The sequence below is a fragment of the Miniopterus schreibersii genome (assembly GCF_964146895.1).
Source record: "Miniopterus schreibersii genome assembly, chromosome: 5".
Classification (NCBI taxonomy): domain Eukaryota; kingdom Metazoa; phylum Chordata; class Mammalia; order Chiroptera; family Miniopteridae; genus Miniopterus; species Miniopterus schreibersii.
In genome coordinates, this window is record NC_138106.1 from 83,637,360 (window position 1) to 83,662,911 (window position 25,552).

At 40.2% G+C, this 25,552-nt stretch overlaps 2 protein-coding genes across 9 annotated transcripts in view; one reads left to right on the top strand and one right to left on the bottom strand.

Moving 5' to 3' along the window:
• Positions 1-19,179, top strand: part of LOC308557556 (ceruloplasmin) — a 77,396-nt gene extending 58,217 nt beyond the window's left edge. The window contains exons 16-20 of one of the 2 annotated variants that reach the window (XM_081138109.1): positions 748-964; positions 1,388-1,527; positions 2,084-2,246; positions 14,315-14,410; positions 18,058-19,179. In XM_081138109.1, the coding sequence (XP_080994235.1) occupies positions 748-964; positions 1,388-1,527; positions 2,084-2,246; positions 14,315-14,409 (615 nt within the window). In that variant the 3' untranslated portion in view covers position 14,410; positions 18,058-19,179. Of the gene's footprint in view, positions 1-747; positions 965-1,387; positions 1,528-2,083; positions 2,247-5,389; positions 5,528-14,314; positions 14,411-18,057 lie in introns of those variants that run through there. The other variant, XM_081138110.1, reaches the window with a different exon arrangement.
• The window catches only part of HPS3 (HPS3 biogenesis of lysosomal organelles complex 2 subunit 1), a 44,657-nt gene continuing 25,294 nt past the window's right edge, over positions 6,190-25,552 (bottom strand). For 3 of the 7 annotated variants that reach the window (XM_081138111.1, XM_081138113.1, XM_081138112.1), the window contains 10 exons: positions 24,327-24,435; positions 22,377-22,558; positions 21,344-21,524; positions 19,978-20,211; positions 18,586-18,771; positions 18,055-18,243; positions 16,767-16,874; positions 12,670-12,876; positions 11,971-12,061; positions 6,190-7,006 (listed from right to left, as the gene is read on the bottom strand). In XM_081138111.1, coding sequence (XP_080994237.1) covers positions 6,879-7,006; positions 11,971-12,061; positions 12,670-12,876; positions 16,767-16,874; positions 18,055-18,243; positions 18,586-18,771; positions 19,978-20,211; positions 21,344-21,524; positions 22,377-22,558; positions 24,327-24,435 — 1,615 coding nt within the window. In that variant the 3' untranslated portion in view covers positions 6,190-6,878. Of the gene's footprint in view, positions 7,007-8,307; positions 8,348-11,970; positions 12,066-12,669; positions 12,877-16,766; positions 16,875-18,054; positions 18,244-18,585; positions 18,772-19,977; positions 20,212-21,343; positions 21,525-22,376; positions 22,559-24,326; positions 24,436-25,552 lie in introns of all 7 variants that reach the window. The other 4 variants (XM_081138114.1, XR_013998850.1, XR_013998851.1 and 1 more) reach the window with 4 other exon arrangements.

Below are 25,552 nucleotides of genomic sequence, written 5' to 3' on the forward strand. Positions count from 1 at the left end.
CTGATGGCCAGGCAAAGCAGCCTCCCACGGGCTTGTCAGCTGAGGCCTCCCGCCTCCGTGCTCATTAGCTCTGTGCACTCCACCGCAGCAAGAGGTTCATTTCTCCTCGACTTTCCCTGCAGGGCTGAGTTTCTGGAGGGCAGGGGCTTTACACGAGTCAGCTCTGGATTTTCAGTGACTGGCCAAGTGCTTGGCTTATGCAATAGGGAAACCGACGCTGTTCATTCGGGTGCTTTTAAATTGCTGCTCATTACTTGAGCCAATATTTGGCCTCTGCACCCACACAACCTACCTGCAGCTCACCATTGTTCCCATTTAATAACTTCAAGTACAAAGTTGCTGACTTGACTGTACCACATTGGATGAAGTTTACTACCTAAATCAATCCTTTCAAAATTCCTCAGGTCATGGGCAATAAGGTGCCCGTCCAGTTCTCTGAAATCCTGACCTAGCCTTGGACGGTGTTGCTCAGTGGTTAGAGCATCAACCTGCGCACCAAAGGGTTGCGGGTTCAATTCCCGGTCAAGGGTGCGTACCGAGGTTGCAGGTTCCTTCCCCTGCCCCTGTAGGAGCAGGTGCGGGAGGCAACCGATCGATGAGTCTCCTCACATTGATGCTTCTTTCTCCCTCCCCCCCCTTTTTACTCCCTCTAAAAATCAATGGAAAAAATGTTCTCAGGTGAGGATTACCACCACCAAAAACCCTGACCTATATCACAAAGATGACTGAAGTTTTTGCTCTTTTCAGGACCTCTATAGTGGATTAATTGGCCCACTGATTGTTTGTCGGAGACATTACCTGAAAGTATTCAATCCCATAAAGAAACTGGAATTTTCCCTTCTGTTTTTAGTTTTTGATGAGAATGAATCTTGGTACTTAGATGACAACATCAAAACATACTCTGATCACCCTGAGAAAGTAAACAAAGACAGTGATGATTTCATAGAAAGCAATAAAATGCATGGTATGATACATATTCTAAAACTTTTTTCTTCCCTTTCCTACTTTTAAATACAATTGCTTTAGAGACTATTCATTTGCTTAATTTTATAATGAACCCCATCTTTCTCACTTTGTGAGGCAGAATTCTGTTCAAAGCAAAAAAGGGAATATATTCAAAATCACCTATTAACTTCTCTCCCAGTTCCAAAGTTTCATTCCCTTTTAAATAAGCTCAAAATTAGGATTAAGGCTTTTGATGCTATGTGACTAGAAAAGCAGTGTGACATTATTGACCTTAAAGTATCCATTTCCCTCATCTGTCCCGAAGTAACTCCTATTACCTCAGAAAAGATCCTGTTCCTTGGCCTAAAATCATTCTTTCTGTGAAATAGCAGCTGGTTTAAAATATCCGGAAAGGTAATATAAAAATCATGTGCTTCCCCAGCTATTAATGGAAGAATGTTTGGGAACCTGCAAGGCCTCACAATGCACGTAGGAGACGAAGTCAACTGGTACCTGATGGGAATGGGCAATGAGATAGACTTGCACTCGGTACATTTCCATGGCCACAGCTTCCGATACCAGGTAAGAGCCACCCACGGTCGCTGGTCTTGCTCTATTTGAAAATGTTTTAATAAAAAAGAAGAAAATGTTTCCTCAGAGAGACTGTTTTCTGAGTGCGGCACTCGGAGGCAGTCTCGGTGGCCAACCTTTGTTACCCCTGGGCTCCTCCTGGGATTTGCAGGGTTTGCTGGGTTTTCAGAGTTCTGCTCACATTCCTGGGCAGGGCATTTGAATAGACGCGTTAGCAGGGAGGGTAGGAATGTCCCCTTGTGTAACACAAGTGCTCTGACAAAAAGCAAACCAGAGTGAAAGAGGTAACAGACGGTCTTGACTGATGGACTTTCATCACCTCTTTCCTTCCACACTCACCTGATGGCCCACAGTGCCACGGCTCTAGCAGGAACTCAAGGACCACATACCTCTGTTTGTATCAAACACACAAATATACAGGGGTTCCTTGTGGTTTTTTTAGTAGATTCATTTTTCTAATATCCCTGATGTGGCCAATGAAAAATGATTTTAATGAATTCTCACATATAATAAACATTATATAAATGTTGTCCTTTTTCTAATTAAGCACAGGGGCGTTTATAGTTCTGATGTCTTTGACATTTTCCCTGGGACATACCAAACCCTAGAAATGTTTCCAAGAACACCTGGACTCTGGCTACTCCACTGCCACGTGACTGACCACATCCATGCTGGGATGGAAACCACTTACACCGTGCTACCGAATACAGGTGAATATCACATGAGTGGCTCCTGAAGTCACATATCTCACATATAATTAAGATGCAGTACTTTGCCTAAATATGTCCCCAGTAGGAAGCATCTGTGAATTTACTGTTCTTCCTTCCTTCTCTGCCTCTGGACAGGATTTTTTTTTACTGCTAAATGGTATGGGACACTGCTTTTCTGAGAGTTGGTTCTGAAAACAGCACAAATACTCTCTAAGCTAGTACAAACTGACACCAATTAGATGCAGTGTAATTATACTTAAAATGGATATTATATAAAGAAACAAATCATGGCTTACACATTTAATTTCTTTCTTAAAAGAAAACATTAACTTTTTTTTCTAGGTAGTACCTGGTATACAAAAAAGCACCCCCCACCCCGAAAAAAAAATCCCCAAATAATCAATATAATTTCAACTTTGCAATCAGGCAGGACAGTGTCTTTCTTGATTATTGCTTGTGAAAGACTGTCTTAGTCCATTTGGGCTGCTGTAACAAAACACAAAACTGAGACGCTTACAGAGAACAGAAATGTATCTCCCAGTTCTGGAGGCTGTTAGTGTGGGGTCAGGGTGCAGCAGTCAGGTGAGGGCCCTTTCACTGGTTGCAGACTTCCTCTTGTATCCTCACATGGCAGACTCTCTGGAGTCTCTTTCACAGGGAGACAAATCCCATTCACGAGGGCCCCACCCTCATGACCTAATCCCTTCCCAAAGGCCCACCTCCTAACACCACCACCTCGGGCTTTAGGTTTTCAACATAACAATCTGGGGGTGGGGGAAAGACAGGGGTGACCGAAACACTCAGATCATAGCAAAGATCCAGGGAGAAAACAGAATATAAATCCCCCACTCCCCACCCCAGCAGGAACACTCCCTCCCTGATAGACGCTGGGCAGACACATCCACCCACTCACACACACACAATGAAAACACAGGAAAACAAACAGCCCTTTTGTGGATAAACACTAACACAATGTATCATATGAGCAGTGAAATTCCTGCTTTGTGGCTTCGGGCTCTGCTCTTTCCTGGGTCTTCTGAGTTCAGAATTGTTGGACTTGGCAATGGCAAATCCTACAGGGAGAAATTATGTAGAGAAAACAAATCTTTGTGTTTCCTAAAAATAGGCAGAAAGGAAACATATAAATGGTAGAAAATATAGAAATATATTTCAAAAATTAAAAGTCACTGAAAGAACCACCATTAGTGCAAATGAAAAGTTTTAATTTCTCCTGGGTCTTACATAGACACCTTGTACCATGAAAAGCTACTTCCATAAAAACCCTTGATCACAAAGAGTGTACTGAGGTCACTGAACACCCAAGGCTCACACAGGCAAACAAACTGCTGGGTTTCAGGCCAGCAACTGATGAGCAGAGTGAAGGGTCAAAAGGAGAAAGAAAACTTCAGTCTCTAAACATTAGCACACAGCTTACCACGCAAAAGGGTGGTCCTGCTCAGAAAAATAACCAAGAGCCGGGGAACAGGGGTAGGAAATGCATGCACGCAAATGGCTGGCCCGCAGAGGGCGCTGCTGCAGGTAACCCCACACAGGCAGGCAGAGGGCCCCGCAAGAGGAGCCTGGAGGCGAGGGGGGTGACCGCTTGCCTGGTTAGGAAAGGGAGATTGTTTTAAAAAGCCATGGAGAAAACTGTAGAACAAATAGAAAATGTGAAGGAAAAACACATGTTGAAAAAAAATGAAAGAGAAATTTGCATTTACGAAAGGTATTGTGTGTGACTGAAAAAAGCAGTAATGAATAAAAGAGAGAGTTTAAACTATATACAGAAAAATGGGGAGCCACACTTATCAGTCTGGATTACCTTTAAGTAAAAGTCTGATAATGCTTTGGGCAAGTCTACATTAATTCAGACTCTTAGAGAAGTTTCTTCCTACCGTGACACACGAGAGAGCACTGAAGGTCAGAGGGAAGTCTTTCAGTGGTAAGCACCAGGAGACACACAATTTCCTCTCCCCCACCCCCCGAAAAATATTTTAAAATGTATCCACATCCTGTCATACTTAACAGAGGAAACATAATTAAGGCCTCCTATGACAAATATAAAAAAGGGTACTTTTTTTTAGACTGTGACATTCTATGACAGTCAGATAACCTTTTGGAGAAGTCTAGAAAAAAAAACCTTGCTTAGCTTTAAGTTCCTTATAGGCAGGGCCTGGATAGTCTGTATTTCTACTAAGTACCCAAATCCAATACAATACTCTGCTTGGTACATATCTAACCCCACGTTAACTCAAATGAAAAGGAATTTTAAAAACTCTTTTGGACATAATGTCAGACTTACAGAAAGTTGCAAGAGCAGTACAAAAAAAATCCCATACACCTTTCACCCAGATTCCCCAGATGCTACTATTTTGCACAGCCACATCTGCTTTTTCATTCTATCTCCACACACACATTATATATACACTATAAATATACATACTCATGTTTCCTCAAAACAAGGATATTCTCATACATAAGCACAACATGCCTATCAAAATCAGGAAATTAAAAATGATCCCATACTACAGACCCTTTTCCAATTTCCCCAACTGTTCTAATCATGTTCTTCATAGAAAACAAAAATCCTACTCGTGTGTTGTATCCAGCTGGCACGTCCTCAGTCACCCCGTCTGGAAGGTCCCACAACTGGGACATTTTTAAAGCCTACAGGGCAGTCCCTTTGTAGCATGTTCTTCAATCTGGGTTTGTCTCACGTTTCCTCATGATTAGATTCAGATTAGGCATTTTTTGGCCAGACTCTGAAAGAAGTGATATTGTTTCTCTCAATACACATGTCAAGAGGCACAAGATGTTGATTTGTTCCCTACTGATTATGTTGACTTTGAGCATTTGATTAAGGAGGTGTCAGCCAGGTTTCTCCATTGTAAAGTTACTGTTTTCCCTTTATAATTAATAATGATCGGGGAGGGAAGTAATTTTTCCTTAAACAAAGCAGTACTAGAATGAAAGATGTGTTTTTAAACATATGACAAGCAGAAAAATATAAATGAATCTATAATAATTAAGCAAAATAACCAATATTAAAAAATTAGAATACATTTAAAGCATCATGTACTAATTTTTTAATCCTATGATATATACTATTTTTAATAATGGTCTTAAAATTTCTTTTTCTATAGAGACCAAGTCTGGCTGAAAGAAATAAATTGGTGATAAGTGAAAAAAAACACACCAATTCACTATAATGTATGTGAAAGTGTTGAATAGAATGTTTCCTTTGGAATGGCTATAAGCATTAAAAGAAGACTGGAAACACACTTTTATGCATTTGTGGGGAAACTGTGTCACACTATTTCACACGAAAATATCAACAGACTATTACACATGGCTGATGCTAACACACTAGGTAATGTAACTGATTCACATAGACCATTCATGTCACTATCACTGGGGCTTTACAAAGCTGTATTCAAAAAAAAAGAAATCTATGACGAGATGTCCTGGATGGTCCTCAAAGGACCACTATTAAGATTCATTAAAATGTTTCCAACCTTTGGATTCCCCATCAATCCCTCTAATGTGCTGCTGACATCATTCCTATTGAACCAGTGGACATAGGGGTACAGGAAGTATAATTAAACATAACATATAATAAAGCAATAAATAAAATAAAAATTAAATTAAAAATAAAAATTAATATTTAAAATAAAATAAAAAGATTCCACATCTGATTTTATCAACCCTTGAAGAAATGGTCAAAAGGCTATGAATCTGGAATTGGAGAAAAGCAGAATTAAGAAACAATTATACAGATTAAATCCTGATAAACATTGTCATCAGGGGAAAAATTTCAAAATATAGTTGTGGAGATGGCTGGTGATTAGCACTTTGTCCAGCCTTAACTAAAGTCAAAGCACACTATCAATGAGCTGAACTTGGACTCAAAATTGTTTGATAAGAGTTAAAAAAGAAGACGCAATTGTGAATACAATGATATATTCCTTTATTGTCACATACACTCTAGCTAAAGAGCAAGAGTACAATCAACAAAAGTGGAAGTGAGGTTTGGCTGAAAAGCGTACATTCAGCAAATCAGGTAACAGCCAGTCAAGAAAGTTACTTTGTAAACTTCTACTTCATATGATTCAGAGATAACCACAGGGTGGGTTTTTAAAGTAACAAAATAATAAAGTTTGAAATCTTTCACTGTGAGAAAACATTAACATCTTTCACAAAGAAAATTGTTTTAAAAAGTGACCCAATAGAAAAAACTGGAAAAATCAAGAAGATTACATTCTGGACTACATGGAGTGACATTCTTTCACACATACTTGCAAAATGGTTCTTTGTGTGCCTGGGATGAAAAAGATTGTCATGTCTCCAACAACAGTGAATTGATGTTCTCTGAAACAAAAGTCAGTCTCTACCTTTAAAAATACATGCCTTCTTTGAGGAAATTCTTATGCCTTGTAGCTTTTTTACATTCTGGACAATTTAGTAGATTCAGGAAATAAATTATAAAATACCATGGTAAAGTAAGCAAGCTGAAAGTATTTACAATATATGTACATATTCAATATGAAAATCCTTTATTTACATTTCTACTTGGAATTCAATTTTTAAAAATTCAGTCTCATACGCTATTGTGCTGACTTTCCAATGATACCTTCAAGTCAACGATTTCTTTCGACTGCAGTAAAGAAGATATGGCAAGAAAAATGCTGCAGTGCCATCTTCTGGAAGGACATTCACGAAGTCCCTTAGTTCTAGTTCCACAGCAACAACTGACAGTGTTTCTGTTTGCAGGAAAGAATATCTGGATTAGAACTAAATGGCTTTATCCAAATCTCTTATCACTCAACCAATCAGAAGTTAGTTCAGGTAACAAAATATTATAACTAAGAAAAAACCCCCGCCAGGCTCTTAAGTCCACACAATACTTTATGGTTTTACAACTTCTTATTTATTCTTTCTAGAATCCTTTGAAGTTTATTTTATATTAGCCCCATGCAATTTGGATTTACTATTTCATTTGATTCAGAGAGATTATTACAATATTTTTCAATAAACTTATATTATCTTCTTAAGAAAAATACAACCATTAGAATACTATTTTTAATGGTAGAACTATACTGCAGCTAATTTATAAAGATTCTTTGCTAGGACAGGAAATACTATTAATTGTTGGGTAACATTTTCCTAAATCACTTCCTCTCTGAGATTTTCATGTTATTAATAAGCACAAAGCTGTTTTCACGACCGTTTACCTTTTTTTCAAACTGCAAAATAATGAACTCTTATGAACATTTTAAATATTAGGGAATTTAGCAAACATTTTTGTAGATAACTATGCAATTTTATGATTCTATTGCTTCTACATGCATACATGCTGCCCTCTGCTGGGAAGAGGCGGGGTGACACTTAAGAACAATGTTCCCCAACAGACATACTCCAGGGCCACTCCCTGTGGGATCCTCACATGTCCACCACTTGCCCTATTTGCTGGGTGACTGAAGTAAACCTGCTCAGGTGTGTGTGCATCCATCCAAAGTTATCTGTCCAGTATTCAGCAACCTAACCACCCTTTACACAAAGGACTGACATGCCCTTGTTGCTAAAAGTTAATGAATGCAGCCGCAGTGATGTATGGGAAAGATCCCTCGCTCTGGAGTCAGACAGATTTGGGCAGGGATCTGACTCTTCCACCTAGTCCCTGGGTGACTTTAAGAACGTCACTTAACCTCCTGAGTCCTAGTTTCCTCATCTATAATATAGTGGTACCATCTGCTAGCTTCCAGAGGCCTTTGAGAATTAAAACGCAATGATGCACATCTAACAATAATAGAAACTAACTAGTTTGTAAAACCTATCTGAAAAATATGATTACCAATGCTTTGCTATCAAACTAGTCTCTTTAGCCTAAATGTGGAGCCTATAAGTAGTATCCTACACATAAGAAACTGAGTTGGGGGCCAGTGCACAGTAGTTAAAGAGCCAACAAAAAAGTATTGCCACTACCCAATTCTCTCCTGCCAACCAGTGAGGGGCTAACACAGGTTATAACTCCAAGAACAAGGTCAAAAGTACCTTAGAATACCTTAAATCCTCTAGCGTGCCTAGAAAATATTCATCAAATGCTGAAAACAGTTATTTCTGGCTGGTGGGACTTTTTTTTTTTTTTTAAATGTATCTTTATTGATTTCAGAGGGGACAGGAGAGGGAGAGAGAGAGACAGAAACATCAATGATGAGAGAGTTATTGATCGAGCCCACAACCTGGGCACATGCGCTGACCGAGAGTCGAACCCCGGTCGCCTGGATCCCAGGTTGAAGCTCAACAGCTGAGCCACGCCTGGCCAGGCTGGTGGGACTTTAAATGGCTTTTTAAACTATAATTTACTACAGTATGAGAATTTGTAACAATAAGCACAGTTCAGAAAAACAGTAACAAATATTTCCTTGAAACAAGCCAATTACTAACCCCCGTTTCAATGGCTCTACATTAATGCAAAGGTTCTCAATCAGTATCATTTTCCCCCTAGGCAGTGAATATCTGGTAATGTCTAGAGACATTTTTGTTTGTTGTAACTGGGACAGTGCTATTGGTATTTAGTGGATAGAGGCCAGGGATGCTGCTCAACATCCTAAAATGTACAGAAGAACCACACACACACACACACACACACACACACACTACTCAGTCCAAAATGTCAGCAGCACCAAGGGTGAGAAAGACCGTGTTAAGAGATACGAAATCCAAGCTCTAAGCATATAAATCCCTGAGCTCCATCTCCAATGTTACCATCTTGCAATTTTGCCTAACATTTTACTCTAGAATTACCCCTGAGACTCTCATTAGTCCAAGGATATTAAAAAATTGGCTTGTTTCAGGTCACTCAGTAAGTAGCCGACCTGGAACTCAGTTCCAGTTCTCCAGGCTCCGATCCTGGTCACTTTTCAGTATAATATAGCTGAGGACAGAAAGACCTCCCTTGAAAACGGACCGGAAGTCATTCAGATTCTCCCCTTCGAACCACCAGTACAGATGCTTTCTAAGAGACAGACTGCTGGCAAGGATGCAAAAGAAGAGTGGCTAAAACACTGTACCAGCTCTTGAAGTACGAGAGACTAACAAGGGGAAACACACAGCATGTAGTCCCATGAGCCACACACACACCTGTGCACAGACACAAATGTATTTTGAAGACACAGAAAAATGGAACATCTGGTGGAATGACTACGGGAAAGTTAGGGGTAGAGAGCTGGTGGATGTGGCTCAGAAAAGGGTGAAGAGAAGAAAACCGAGGTAGTAAGATCTTGGACATTTCTTGTAGCACTATTCCTTCTGCTATATCTCCTCTGGCAAGGGAAACAAAAGAAAAAACAAACAAATGGGACTACATCAAACTTAAAAGTTTTTGCACAGCAAAAGAAACCATCAACAAAATGAAAAGACAACCCACTGAATGGGAGAACATATTTGCCAATAATACATCTGGTAAGAGGTTAATATCCAAAATTTATAAAGGACTTGTGAAATTCAGCTCCAGTCCTGGCCAGTGTGGCTCAGTCGATTGCAGCATCAGTCCATACACCAAAAGCTGGCAGGTTCGATTCTCAGTCAGGGCACATCCCCAGGTTGCAGGTTCGATACCTGGTTGGGGCACGTATGGGAGGCAACTGACAGATACTTCCCTCTCACATTTATGTTCCTCTCTCTCCCTCTCTCTCTCTTCCTCTCTCTAAAATCAATAAAAAACATATCTTCAGGTCAAATTAAAAGTAAATAAATAAATTTTAAAAAAAGCAAAACTCAACGCCCAAAAACCAATCCAATTTAAAAATGGGCAGAGGAGCAGAATAGGCTGTTCTCCAAAGAGGACATACAGATGACCAACAGACATATGAAAAAATGCTCACCGTCACTAATCATCAGAGAGATGCAAATTAAAAGCATGGTGAGATAACACCTCGCACCTGTCAGAATGGCTGCCATCAATAGATCAACAAACAACAAGTGCTGGCGAGGGCGTGGAGAAAGGGGACCCCTGGTGCACTGCTGGTGGGAATGCAGACTGGGGCAGCCACTATGGAAAACAGTATGGAGGTTCCTCAAAAAATTAAATATGGAGCTGTCTATGACCCAATGAATCCACTTTTGGGAATATATCCAAAGAAACCTGAAACACTCCTTAGATAGAATATATGCGCCCCTATGTCCACAGCAGCGTTATTTACAATAGCCAAGATCTGGAAGCAGCCCAAGTGCCCACCAGGAGATGAGTGGATAAAGAAGCTGTGGGACATTCACACAATAGCTGTAAAAAAGAATCTTACCCTTTGCAACAGTGTGGATGGACTGGGAGAGCATTATGCTAAGTGAAATAAACCAGTCAGAGAAAGACAAGGACCATAAGATTTCACTCAAATGTAGAATCTAATGAACAAAATAAACAAAATAGAAACAGACTCATGGATAACAGACTGACAGCTGTCAGAGGAGAGGGGGCTGGGGGCTGAGTGAAAAAGGTGAAGTGATTAAGCAAAAAACAAATACAGCAAAACTCTAAAAACCTCACAGGCACAGACGACAGCGTGATGATTACCAGAGGGAACGGGGGGAGGCGGAGAGGGTACAGGGGTGATAACCGGCAACGGGGGAGGAGGTCTGGCTTGGGGTGGTGAGCACAGTGTGTAATACAGAGACGATGTATTATGGAACTGTAAGCCTGAAACCTACATAATTTTATTAACCAATGTCACCCCAATAAATTCAATAAAGAAACACACACATTAGAAATCAAGGATAAAGAGTGTTTGCATGAGGTGACGATGTGACTGAGGTGGGAAGACAAGGGCTACCTGCACTGGGAAGTGACCCACCAACTGTGATCAGTTCAGAATCCTGTGATAGTGTGATGCAGGTGGGCCGGGCAATCAAACACCCGACACTTCCCTCTTCTGAAACCTGAAACTCACTCAGGGAGATGGGCAGCACAGGAAGTTGGTATAAAGTCACCTCCTCCCAATCATGAAGGAGATCTTCAGAAGAGCACCTCCCAATGGCCACTGGCTCTGCCTAACACTTTAAAAACCAATGAGCTCTGCTGGAAAAGACAATTCCAACACTGTCAATGTCTGATATTTTATGCACACGGAAATCAATGCAGCTACACCCTCTGTCATCAGGCCAACAATTAACTAGTGATATTAACACACAAGAGGAGAGAACTTGATAACCATGTGTCTATCAAGATTTACAAGTGATTATTATGAAAATTCAAATAATAACTACCAATGCTGTCAAATACTTCATAATTTAGAAACACTCGACTTTTAAATCCTTGAGAACCTTGTCATTCCTCAATACTTGCTTACAATTTATGATTAATAATGATAATCATCTTCATTTCCTACATGAAGTAAATTAAGCATGGAGATCACTAATAAAAATGTAATTGTCTTAATGAAAATTCAAATCCTTAAAATCCTGAGGCTGAGTTTCTGTGACTTTGAACAGTTGTAAAGGGTTTGAAAATATTAACTGGAAAGCATCAGCTCTGTGGCTAGAAGAGATAAAACACATGTCAAATGGGATGGGGGGTGTGAATGCTGAAAATCAGCTCTCCAGACCATTCTCAGGGCATCTTCATCTCACTTGAGAATCACATGAAAAGACCAGAGAAAGCAGGGCTTCAGCAAATTATAGAAACTACAGCTAAGATGCAATGAAATGTATATTCAAGCAAAAATGATTTTACCTTTTAATGACGACAGGTAAAGTTGATATTTCTCTCCACCAGATTTTATTCTCTGACAAAGTTCAGGCAGCAATTTTTTCCACCATAAAGTCTATCTTAGGAAAAAATGAATACATTTTAAGCCTGATGCATTTTAAGATTTCCAACAAGAAGATTGTGCAGGAAAATATTGGGCAAAAATATGTCATTTTGGTTAAGGCAGCAACTTTGTTACAACAGAAGTTTATCCGCAGCTGGTCTTCTGCTTAAACTACAACATAGAACTCAGATTTGTAGTTTGAAAATCTAACAGCGTGTATACTGTACGTATATACACGGCTGTTTTCATGCGGAAACAGGCATGTCCTGGGTCATCTCTGAGGTGGCAGGAAGGAAGGAAGAAAATGGACTGAAGTCTCAAACTCTGATTTAGAAACTATTTTCCCATTGTCATTATGTTCCCAAATCTTCAGGTAAATAGGCTCCTTCATCTTCAAATGAGTGATTTTTAGTGAAGATAACATGCCATCACTATATATTTTAATAGCCCCTAACAGCACTCGAAGCACTAAGCACGTTCCACGAATCTGCTTGTTTGACCCGCACAGTCCTGTGGGGCTGAACTGGCATAATTTGTCCCCATTTCGCAGATAAGGCAACAAGATTATCAAATCTGATTATCAGTGATCTAGCCTAGAAAATGTAATCCGAAAAGCATACCCGATTCTCTTCTTTCAGCTCATGATTAGCATACGGGATGACGGCCTCGGGACACCTCTCCAGCAGTGTGTCTATGCACTGCTCATACTCTCTCAGGCGCGTCCGGCACAGAACCTGGACACTGAGGCCAGCGACCGTGTCTTCTGAGAGGGGCTCCAAGAAGGGAACGATGGAAGCTATGTCAAATGAAGGACCACATATAAGAGACTATGAACAGAAAAGTGAAATGTTATGGAATGAGGCACCCCAAAGTCTAAAGCACAACATATACAGTACAATTTCTTTAAAAGACTATAAACCTCACATGCAAGAAAAAAAAAGAACGCAATTTTAGAGCACAGGCATCTGCTACTTACTAAGTTTAAGTAGAGTGAAGTGTTAAATAATATTTAAACCACCTCTAGTTTAAAGAATAACAATCTGTTTCAGAGAAAGCAATCATTTAAAAAATAAGACAATTTTATTTGCTTTGCATAGACTGCATTTTAAAACTAATGGGAATGTGCCCGGCCGGCATGACTCAGTGGTTGAGCGTCAACCTATGAGCAAGGACATTGCAGTCTGATTCCCCGACAGGGCACAGGCCCGGGCTGCGGGCTCGATCCCCAGTGAGGGGTGCGCAGGAGGGAGCCGTCAATGACTCCATCGTTGATGTTTCTCTCTCCCTCTCCCTTACTCTCTCTGAAATCAATAAAGACATATTAAAAAAAGATGTTTAAAAACAACAACTAATGAGAATGCTTCAGGACTCCATCCTAAGGAAATAATCAACACTGTGGTCAAAGATTTATGTCCAATGATGTTTAAGGATGTTTTATAATATTGAAAAACTAGGCTCAATCTAAGTGTTACACAAAAAGGGCTGAGTAAATGATGGTACGTTTGTATGATGGAATATTATATAGCCATCAACCTTGTTTTCAAAGGCCACTTAATGACAAAATGCTCATGATAAAATGAGTAAAAAAATCTCAATATATAATTATATTCAGAGCACGATCAGTCCTGTAAAATCTGCATGGGTACATACACACAGAAGCCCCTTTGGGGGAGCCCAGAGGTCAGCTCAGTGAATGGGAGGACAGAGCGCACCTGTTTTGTCTGTATTTTCCAAAGTTTCTCTAACAAACATGCACTACACATACAGCCAAAATAAAATTTAACATTTAAGAAAACGAACACAATTGATATTTTGTATCAACACCACTTGCCACAAGCTGAATATAAGAGAAGGAAGGTACTATTTCAGTACTCAGAACTGTAACCAGTATTTTACTTTTAAGCATTTAAACTATAAACCCAGTTGACCCTTGGCAATATGGATTTGAACTGCACAGGTCCACTTACATGCAGATTTTTTCAACTGACCTACACAGTTCACACCCGACTTGTTCAGGGGTCAGCTGCAGTTGGGAATCCATGTCTGCTGAGGGCCGCCGTAAATTATATGTGAATTTTCCACTGTGTGGGCAGCCGGTGCTCCCAACCCCATGATGTTCAAGGGTCAACTGTACTGTTTTGTGCGGGGGTTTTCAAGGTACTGCTTTTGATTCTACCACCAAAATCATCTGTTTTCCCCTTCTTCTGGATAAAGATGAGATGATCACACACTGATTTTCTTCTTCTGGCATTCTTTTTGCTACAGCTTCTCAGGCTCACAGGAGGAATGTGAACTACCTATCTGCTGTCGGCATGATTATTTTATTCCAAATCTCTACCATGGAATGGCCGGGAGAATAAGGTTGGTCCCTTTCCTTCCTGCAAGTTTAACAATCTCCTTCATCTGAACACTTTCCTGACGGTAAGAGGGCAAACATGAAAGAAGGGGACAACATGCCACTCACAGATCTCCCAACATGAAAGAAAACACAGATTGTTTCTGTTTTCAACTTCTGGTTAATCGAGACAATGGGCTGGGTAGGGTAACCTGAACCATGGTTAAAATGCAGCTAGTCAAAGCATGGCACAAAATGCATGACCCATGAACTTTTCCTTAGTTTTATCCATATCATCAAGGAGTTTAAGTAAAACACACCTGATGACACATATACTACAGAATAAAAAAATGGTCCAACGGTTACTGCTGCTCTTTAAAACTCAGTGCTGCCTGCCTCTTAGCGCACTGGCCTCCTCTCTGCCCCACACAAGCATCACTTACTCCCTTCCCTGATCCGGATCCCTCACTCTCAGCCGGCTCTGCAGGGGTGGAATCCAGACTTCTGGGGCTTCTCTACCTACACAATCAACTTCTCTAGGGCGAGGTGGCTGGCAAGGAGGTGGGGGAGGGGCCCATGACAATTCTGGTGAAGGGCAGGGCATTTACTAGTTACTGTGTCATTTCAGATAGCAACAATAATTTCTATATTGTTTTAAATCTAAGTTTTGCACAAATATGTAATATCACAGTGACTGAGGACAAGAGGCACATCAAATCTGTGGGGTGGTGGTGGGTGGGGGTAGAGGGGAGTCATACAATTTTGAAAAACCTGTCCTGGTGATCCTGAACCACCCCATTCCTCTAGGTGAGAACCATGTGAGATCTTCTTGCTTCTTGAGGGTTATTTTGCTCTTAATGACTAAGACTAATCGACCCACAATAATCTAGAAAGAGCTATAATACGGAGAGTGGTTTAGAGACGTTTAGACTGACTATATTTCTACCCATCAACAGCAAGACTCCCCCAGGAACTGCTCTTTATAAATACTTTAAAGTGGATTTTTAAGAGGTTGCTAAATTATACTTTTTCAAGCAGTGATTACAAATATGTTTTGTAGCTTTATCAGGTGAGATTTTACTGCACTTGTGACAATTATGATTTTAAATAGGCAATTAGTACACACATTCTGGGAGAGCAAGGCCCTGCCCGCCTGGCCCAATACTGTGTACATTCAGAGCATAAGTTCACAGAGTATCTGGGGAATGAACAAGCCTGAGGTTCAGTAGCTCTATATCACAGGGATACTAAAGATGAGAACCAACAAGAATCTTCTTTGGTGATTTTTTAAGAATGTAAGTAACTCCGCTTCTGGAGACAACACAGACTGTCTAGAGGTTGTCTAAGCCACACTGTCTGTTGAGCTCCCTCTTGACCCGTCCCCAGTTTTGGTTTCCATAAGCAATAACCACACTTACACCTGTCCCAGGGTAAATCAGGGGTTGCAAACTCAAAAGCCTAAAGAGGCCAAACCTAAAGAGCTGAGTGTAAGGAAAGTGGACACCACAGCTCCAGATCTGGACCAAGAAGGCACCATGATAAGAACCGTGGCTGGCAAGACAGCGTGAGCACTGCCCTGGAAGGGGAGCCGCTAGCTGGCTCCAGCCCGCAGGTCTGAGGCCCTGGGGGCCCAGGGTTACCAGTTCTGCTGAATTTTTCAAGAGGAACTTGAAACTCAGAAGTCTTCATTTAAAATGTCAATTTTTATATGTTGGTAGATACATTGGGCAGACCAAACAAAACAGATTTGGGGCTTCCAACTGATCCTTGGACCACTGAACTGTATTAAACAAAACCACCTCCGCATGCAGCCCAGCCTGGTCCACCACGTCAAATGTAGATCTGTTTCTTGTTCCAGTCAAAACAGTCAGAATCCCTGCAGGATGATCCACATCCTCTGATCATACTTCTTATTTATTTTAATATCCTTTCAGGAGCCAGGTAAACTGGCTCCTTTGACCTATTTCCTACAAAAGAGATAGTGGTGTCTGGATGGGGCTAGAGGCCTAAAATATATGAGTGAAGATGAAAATCAAAAAACAAACATGAATCACAGCAATAAAACACTGCTAAATATTCGCCACATTTGCATTTCACAAAGTGTTTCCAAGCACGTGCTGCAAAAGAGGCAAGAGAGTCATGTGACTTGGGTGCACACTGGGTCTTGGTAATGACACCAGCCTTGCTGTGAGCAGTTTCAGGCAGAGGCAGGAGAGCTTCTGAGCATCCCTAACTATGGACTTTGTCCCTCAAAATTATGTACTCTAGATTAACAGAACACCTGGGGTCTTACCAAATTTATATCCTACATTAGATTGTAACATGTAGATAAATAAATATCTAATAATGTGTAATAAATAAAAAAGAGGCATTTTTATTTACCTGTAATTTGGAGAGATCTTCTGTATAATTTTTGTCAGCTAAGCAATCAGATGATATTAGGACATTAACCCATGGATAAATTAAGCCATAATGACCACAGGCATTTATCTAAAATGTAAAAGAAATTAACATAAACAAAATACTACAATACAAGATGTTCTTCACCCATGCTAAATAGAGCAAGCAATCACTAATCCTCAGCGTGTCACAGAATTAAGTACACACCTTCCTGGGGATGGGAAGCGAAGTCTTAGAGTCAATTCCCTTGGAAAAAGTTCCAGCCTTCCTACTTCCCACCAAATGGATCTGCATGAAATATTTCCTAATACTTTACATTTAAAAATATTCCAAGGAAGCCCTTTCTAGCAAAAAAAAAAGCAATAACGCTTTTAAGCTAATTATACTAAAAAAAAAAACAGTTAACAGTAACACTGGAAATAATTTTTATCTCTACTCCTTTCCTTGGGAGACAAAATCTCTTCTATAAGTTCTCAAGATAATTTCCCTAAAAGCCCCCTTATTCAAGGAGTTGGTGTCTTTTCCAGTTCACTGCGGCATCCACTGAGAGGCAGTCTCTCAAAGGAGCGGGAGGGGAGGGGGCAGGATGGGTAAAAGCAGCGGTGAGGGCTGCCAGGCGGGCTACAGAACAGCCCGTGTGCAGCTGACAGGAAACGGGGGCCTCTCCCACAGCAGGTCCTCACGCGTAAGGGAGGTTGGCAGATGTCTCTTTTCTCGTGTTCTATTTCATGACCACCCCCTGAGGGAACACAGACACGTTCTGGGAAAGCCTGATCCCTCATGCTTTGGCTACTGAGATACCACTGCAAGGCAGTAACACAGAAGCAGCAGGGGAACTCTTTTGAATATAAAATATTTAAAATGTAGCCCGGCCGGGCACAGCTCAGCATTTGAGCGTCGACCCAGGATCCAGGCGATTGGGGTTCGATTCCCGGTCAGGGCACATGCCTGGGTTGTGGGCTCGATCAATGACTCTCTCATCATTGATGTTTCTATCTCTCCCTCTCCCTCTCCTTTCCTCTCTCTGAAATCAATATATATTTTAAAAATATATATATATATGTGTGTATATATATATATATATATATATATATATATATATATATATATATATAAAATATTTATAATGTAGGCAACCTCACTTATGGGCAAGTTCTAAGGATATTTCTAACTCCTGCTTTAAAAAGATATCTGGTGATGTAACTTAGGTTTTATTCAAAATAAGAATGTACATTATTGTAATGTGTGATGTATTACTCCATTATCTTACCAGATCCTTTGATGTGCGCAACGGTACTGTGTCAGGGGGCTGCCTCTTCGATAATCTCCAGATGTACTGTGATGTGAGCTTGAAAAAGAGTTCCTGCAGCAGCACATCTGGGAGACATGCTACCAGCTGGGCTTCCCAAAAGTCTACCAAGAGCTGAGGAATCGTATCTCCATCCTTCCCACAGAGCACCTTGAACACAGGGAAACAAGCCCCCATGTCCCAGATCAGTACAGCATCCAGCAAGTTACAGCTTTGCACACACTCCATCATGTGGGCCACGCACTTAATAATTCACCGTTAGCATTAGCCCTGGCACAGCAAAGTCAGACATTTTAACAGGAAACAGATTTGAGCCTGCATGAATAAAATTTTTCTACATATATTCTTTTAATCTATATCTTTATAAACTGGTCATATCTACGTTTGTTTTTTTCAATAAACAAGTAAAAACTCGCTTCTCTTATTCTGCTCCCAGCCCCCACCAATTTTATCAGGACATCCAGAACAATGAACATTTGGAAACTGACAAACCTTAAAGAAGGAATCTGCTTCTTCAATCCCAATTTTGTTGTTCTTCTGCAAGCCCAGGACTGAAGCTACAAGCAACCCAGGCTGGGTCTCCTTCAAGTGAGCCGCAAGCCCGGTTGGAACAATCTGTCCCTTCTTCTGTTGAATCAACAGCCGAGGTTCGAGAATAAAGCCACACACCAACTTCATCTTGAGATAAAAAAGAAATTTAGGAACAAAAACGTATACTCCACTCATCTTGGAAATACATGCTAGTACATTCAAGATTCATGGTTAAGCTATTAATAATTTACTTTAATCTCAATTTTTTCTTTAATACAAAGACAAGTTCTTGCTCTAAGAAGATCACTGTTAACTGTCTCCATAAAAGTTAACATCTAATTAAGGTCAAGATGCCCTATTTTTGGAGAGAGCTTTATATTTAGGTGTACTTGATTTAATAATACACCTTAAGCTTTTTCAAAATTGTGGAAAGAAAATTCATCTTTCTAGAATTCTGCTCTTCAAAGCAAAGGATACTTTGATGTTAACTCGCTCTTCTCATCATAACAAAATGTGCCATTTGTACAGCAATAAAGCACTCTGCTCTCGGTTTAGAAACCAAAGTCGTACTGTGGGTGTTTGCCCAGCTGGGCGGTAAAACAACAGTGTAGGACACTGGATCTGAAGCCAGACTGCATGCTTTAAATCCTGGCTCTACCACTCACCAGCAGGGTCATCTTGAACAAGTTATTTAACCTTTCTTTGGCTTAGTTCCCTCATCTGTAGAATAGATATAACAATAGCATCTACCTTATAGCACTGTTGCAGGAATTAAATATGAGAACATATGCAAGGGGCTTAGAATAAGCCTGGGACATAGTAAGTGCTCAATTAATGTTACCTTTTAATTTTCCCCCCCTCATAATTAATATCTTTGGCTCATGCCCCTAAATGGCCTCTCTTCCAAGGGAAAGCTACCTTTTCTTTGCTATACCACTCAAATGTCCAATCCTCCATATAGTCCTTTGTGATTTTCCCAAGTGCAGGCTCTTTCTGCAACCACTGGACTCCTAAGGCTCACAGTTAATATCCCACTTGCTGTACTTGAATACACTTCACTGTTGTCAGCGGGCACGCTGCTCCCTCATGCCGACCGTCAGCTCGGGCAGAGCCTCCATATCCCCCATGCTCTGAGCATGCCTGACGCTAAGCTGAAAGGTCTCTGGATACCCACTGCTGCCATTTATAATTCTTTTTCATTTGCCAGATCTGAAGCCCAAGCATTTCCACTTTGGGTCACTTCCTTTCTAATATTAAGCCTATTTTCCTTTACGACTAAGAAAAAATGAGTTAGAAGCCAGAAGAAAGCTAAACACCTCAGGACTCCCAGTCCTACCAGGCAGGGCACCGTACCTCTGGATGGCTTTTCATTTCGTTTCTGTACATGTCAAGATCTCCCATTTTCAGAGCCATTGCTGCCTTGGTCAGTGTCACTAAGACTGATGAAAACCCGGAGGTATCCAGTTTCCTTAGATAGCTCATGGCAGTTAGAGGATTAATATTCTTCATAGAAGGACTACAGAGGATATGGGGCAGCTGCTTCGGCTCGGCCACATGAAACATCTGAACCACTTTTACTGCTAATTCCTTTGGTGAACATGAATGAGAGGAAAAGGTCAGTCAGCCAACAGGAAGCAACCAAATCAGGGGAAGAAAAGATACAAAGCCAAGATATAACATTTCAGTTAAAATCAAATTATAGCAGTATGCTTTGATTTAAGAAGATGGAGCTGATGATAACATGGGAGACCTCAGGTGACTGGAATTAATCTCTCTGTAGAGTTAAAATGAAGAAAAAGCTGTGAAAATATATAGCAAATTGTGGCCAGCACTTCTAATTTTAACAAGCATTCAGAAGAGGAAAATAAGTACTGGATTAAATCACACTGGAAAGTCCATTATAAAAAATTACAGCTTAGTACAAAATATACTTAAGGCAGTTTATGATAAAAATTTCATTTCTCTCAAAAATCTTAAAGCATTTGGTATCACAATATCTAACTTTGCATATCTGTAGTCATCTCTTTTTAAAAATACATGAGGGCCCTGGCCAGTGTGGCTCAGTTGGTTGAGTGTCATCCTGTGCAACAGGGGGTCACTGGTTCGATTCCTGGTCAGGGTACATGTCTGGGTTGCGGGTTCGATCCCTGGTCAGGATGCGTGTGGGAGGAAACCAATCGATGTGTCTCTCTCACATCGATGTCTCTCTTGCCCCCTCCTTCCTCTCACTCTAAAATCAATGAAAACATATTTTTAAAAAATAAAAATAAAAATACACAAGGGGCTACAAATAATCATTAATAATGTGTAAAGGTCACTAGGCCAGGATGTTGTAAGTGAAGCTATGGACACTTGGAGAGTGGAGTGACTAGGGTGGTGGAAAGGACTGCAGATGAGAAGGCAGGTGAGGGCCGAATTCTGTGCCATTCTTCTAAAGACAAGCAACTGTTACGTTGGGCAGGCCACTCAATCACAGTGGACCATATTTCTCCATCTATATAATGAGAAAGTATGAGAAGACGCTTATAAGTTCCTTTCTAAGCTATAATTCTATAATTATTAATGAAGAAAGGGGTACATTAGTTAGCTTTTTAGGAAAAGAAACTATTACCAAAGAAAAATGTTTAGAACTTGACTTCTAAATGGTATTACATAAAATAAATTGCTAAAATGAAAAGTTAAAAATATCAGATTTAGCTAGACAGAAAACTATATTCACTTCGCTTAATTCTTCATCCAGGTTTTCATAAAGTGAATGACTAATGTAAAAGATTAATCCCCTCTCATATTTCTGTGATCCATCCTCTACTGCCCAGTCCACTCGAGCCAAAACTTCAGCCATAGAAAGACCAGACATCTTATAGTAGGGCAAGGCGAGGTGGGAATGCTGGGTGTCGAGCCTGAAGGAAAGGAAGCAAAGAAAGCTCAGTCTTGTCATTTTAAGGCAGGGTATCTAGCACACTTCATAATAAAACAGATCATGCTTTCCAGATGACATAATTCTCAAGTACTCTTCTACTGTCATTAGTAGCTGGAAAAATCTCCTAAGTTTTATTCTGCAAAGTCATTCTAATTAATGTAGTTCTGTTTTGCTTGGTCATATTAAACCTAGAAAAAAATTCATTAAGTGAATTTTATTTTCATAATGTAGCTCCAAAATAATGGTGTTTATAGGCAAGGAAAGTCTGTTTCATTAATTTATAATCATTCCCATGGGTGAAGTAAACCTCTGAAACAATCACATGCAAAGTAATTTGTAAACATCATTCCCAGAAATAAAAACCACTATTCATATTAGTGTCCTTTTGTGACATCATAAAAACACTGACTACTAAGGTTAAAATCACAGACTGTCCAATGGTAGCTCTCCCTTAAAGCTAACGGAATAAACTAGTAATACAGCCTGTCCAGGATTTTCACTGGTCATGCCCCACATCACCCCCATCTCCGGGCCTGAAAAGAAACTTCTAACTCATAAATGAAGTGGTAGGCGACTCGTGAACTTGAGACTCACTGCTCATTTAATAAACTAACTACTTGAAGGCAGGTCACGCTCATCTTTGTATCTCTAAGCTTAGCACAGTATCTGGCACATAGTATGTGTTCAACAAATGCTTTTGAAATAATGAATGAGCCACTTCCCCTCATGCGTGCCCCCATTTATCAGGTAACTACCAGAGATGGAAAAGCTAGCAAGTACACCCAAAGCTCAAGACGGCTTCTCTAACAAGTTTCCAAGAAGCATCACCAACCTGCTATAGCAGTCTCCAAGGTGCCCACAGCTTTCTTTAAATGCTTCTAAAAGCTCTGCTTTTTCTCCAGGTTCCAGCTGACTGGCATCCATCAGGGCCGCTCTCACTAACAGATGAGCCTCGCTGAGAAGGTGGATGCAGCTCTGGGTTTTTACAGTCTTGTAGGTATTACTGTAGTCTACCTAAAACAAAAAAGGCAAACAGCTAATGTTGCAGCAGAAAGACTCCTAAAAGTTTCCCAGTTCTTAAGAATACCTATATATTTTGTTAGTAAAATTAATATTTAGACACATTAAATCCTAAAACATAAAAAGTGCTTATTAATCATTCTGAAAGGGCCTAGCTAAAGTGCCCCTTCCCGAAATCTATGAGTTAGTTTTATATACACAATTGTAAATACCCCTTTGTTAAACAGTGCTCATCATTAGAGAAGGTACTAATGACACTGTTAACTTAGCAATAAAGCTAATGAACATCTGAAATAGTTAACTCTTTTTTAAAAAGCTCAAAGATTTAAATCTCAAATTCAGACTGAGCATCCCTTTTTTTAGCTTCAATAGGTAAACTGAGATTCTACTATATCTATTTCTGTAACTTACAGGGGGCTTATAAAAATTATTGCTAGCTGAGTCTATCTGTATTTTCAGACTCCAGTAGGCAAACCATCTAGATGAGGCTTATGATTTTCAATTAAGCAAAATAAAAAAGAGCAAAATTGATATAATCATCGGCATTAAAATGCAAGGGACAAATCAGGCAAAACCTTGACCTGATGATTAAAATTAACACTACCAATGAGGGGCAGATGGACATCATGATCCTCCCAAGGTCATACCCTGAGAAACACAGTGGATCACCTGTAATACATTCTGGCCAAGAAGAACAGATAAGCTAATCATGAAAAAAAATTTAATGCGGGAAGGGGAAAATATAATTTTCAAAAAATGTTTGTCATTAAACAAAAAAAACAAAAACAAAAAAAAAAGGGGGGCTATGAACATATTCCAGATTTAAAAAGGCTAAAGACACATGACAAGTACACTACCTGATGCCAGTAGATCCTGGATTGGAGCGGGGGAAATGCTATACCATTAGGTCAATTGATAAAAATGGAATCTGAAGCAGAGACTAAAGTATTGTATCAGTGTTAAATGTACTGAGGCATGACTGCCCTGTGGTTATGCAAGCATATATCCTGATGCACAGGAAACATACACTGAAGTATTTAGCCTTAGACTATGACCTATGCATTTATTTTCCAAAGGATCAGAAAACAACTCTGTGTTTATGTGTATAGAAAATGCAAGAGTGGAGAGAAAGAGAGAGAGACACACACAGAGAAAAGCAAGGGGTATGGACTCAGGGTAAATCTGTGTGGGGAATATACAGGTTTTATTTGTATTATTCTTTTTCTTACAACTTTTCTGTAAGTTTGAAATTACAGATTTCAAAATAAAGAGTTAAAAAAAGTTGCCAGGAATGAGTTGGCAGCTGTCACTTTCAGAAAAGAAGTAAGATGCCCACTCTGGGACCCTACTCACAGGACAATGCTACAGGTGCAGCAGTGCCCAGGGACAACTGGCTGATGTTCAGAGAAGTGTGAGACAGAGGCAAATGACCTGAGACGTCGTTCAGCTCATTTCATGGCTCTCTTTCCTAGGGTTCAAAGTAAAGGTCAAAGTCTATTTATAATTAGACTGGTTAACTGATCCTCGTAGGAGGATGGTATGAATACAGGAGGCTGATTTTAGTGAAGGGAACTTCTACAAGCTCCTCAAATGTAGGAGCTGGGAACACGAGAAGGCGGAGACAGATGAACACTCGCTCCACTGTCGGAGCTCGTGGCTGGTGGGTGTGGCACTCTGAAAGGAAGAGAATTAGAATCCATTTCTGGTCATCAATTCCACTCTATATTTCTACAAATAAGAATCAGAAGTCTGAAAGGAGTACCATTTCTCTGTACAGTTGCACTGGTGAGGTCGTATTCACAATATACAAATTCCACCCAGCCTCAGCTACAGGAGGTGTTTTGAGCTTAACACTGGTATCTTTTCTAGAACTAAAAGCAAAACAAAGGACAAAACTGTAAGATAAGACATATTACTAATAAATGGCAATTTTAAATGGTAAATACTTGATACCTAAAATAATATAACTATGAAATCATTTTCATTTAGTATTTTCTTCAGTGTTAACTGTACAGTCGATTTTTATATGGTTTGTTCACAATGCTGCACAAGCCTACAACATTTAATATTTTATAACTCATCAACTGATACACCAATCACTTCCACTTCATTCCACAAGCATTCTTAAATAGGCAATAAGTTCAAAGAACAGGCAAGAGCCCTCAAAAGGAAGGGGACTTGGCTGTGAAAAAGTCCCCGGGCTACCCGGCCTGGCGTGGCACAGCGGTTGAGCGTCAACCTAGGATCCAGGCGATCGGGGTTCGATTCCTGGTCAGGGCACAGGCGCAGGTTGTGGGCTTGATCCCCAGTCAAGGGCGTGCAGGAGGCAGCCGATCAATGACTCTCTCATCATTGATGTTTCTATCTCTCTCTCTCCCTCTCCTTTCCTCTCTCTGAAATCAATAAAGATATATTTTTTTTAAAAAAAGTCCCCAGGCCCAGGATCTTTCCTGCAAGTGGCCTTCACGGGTCCAGCAAGCCCGACATCACAAATCCATGAAGCTCCAACAGAGCAACACTCAAATCCCTCATGCTGCCAGGAAAGAGCAGAAGACATGCGAGTCTGCCTGAAGCACTATCCTGTCTCTGGTTTTCACTATGTGATGCATTTTCTGTGGTATACAAACGTTTTAAAACATAGACCTTTGAACAAATGAATTTTCAAATAAATGAGAAGTTTATAAAATCATTTAAAATATGTAATACTTTACAAATGTGCAAAATTACACGTCGTTTATCCTCATGCTAAGACAGTTTTTAAGGTCAGACCACTTAACCAAGGCAACCTGTTTACTCCTTTTGGTGGAACAAGTACAGGCACAAGCAATTAAAAAACAATCAAAAACTTATGTTAAAAATTAAAAATCAATGTGAGATTTGAAATATATGTTTCTTCCCCCAAAACAAGTTTCTTACCTGAATAAGTTTTCCACATAGAAACGTTCAAATTAGATCGCATTCCCTACCACTAAGTTCACAGTGTAGAAA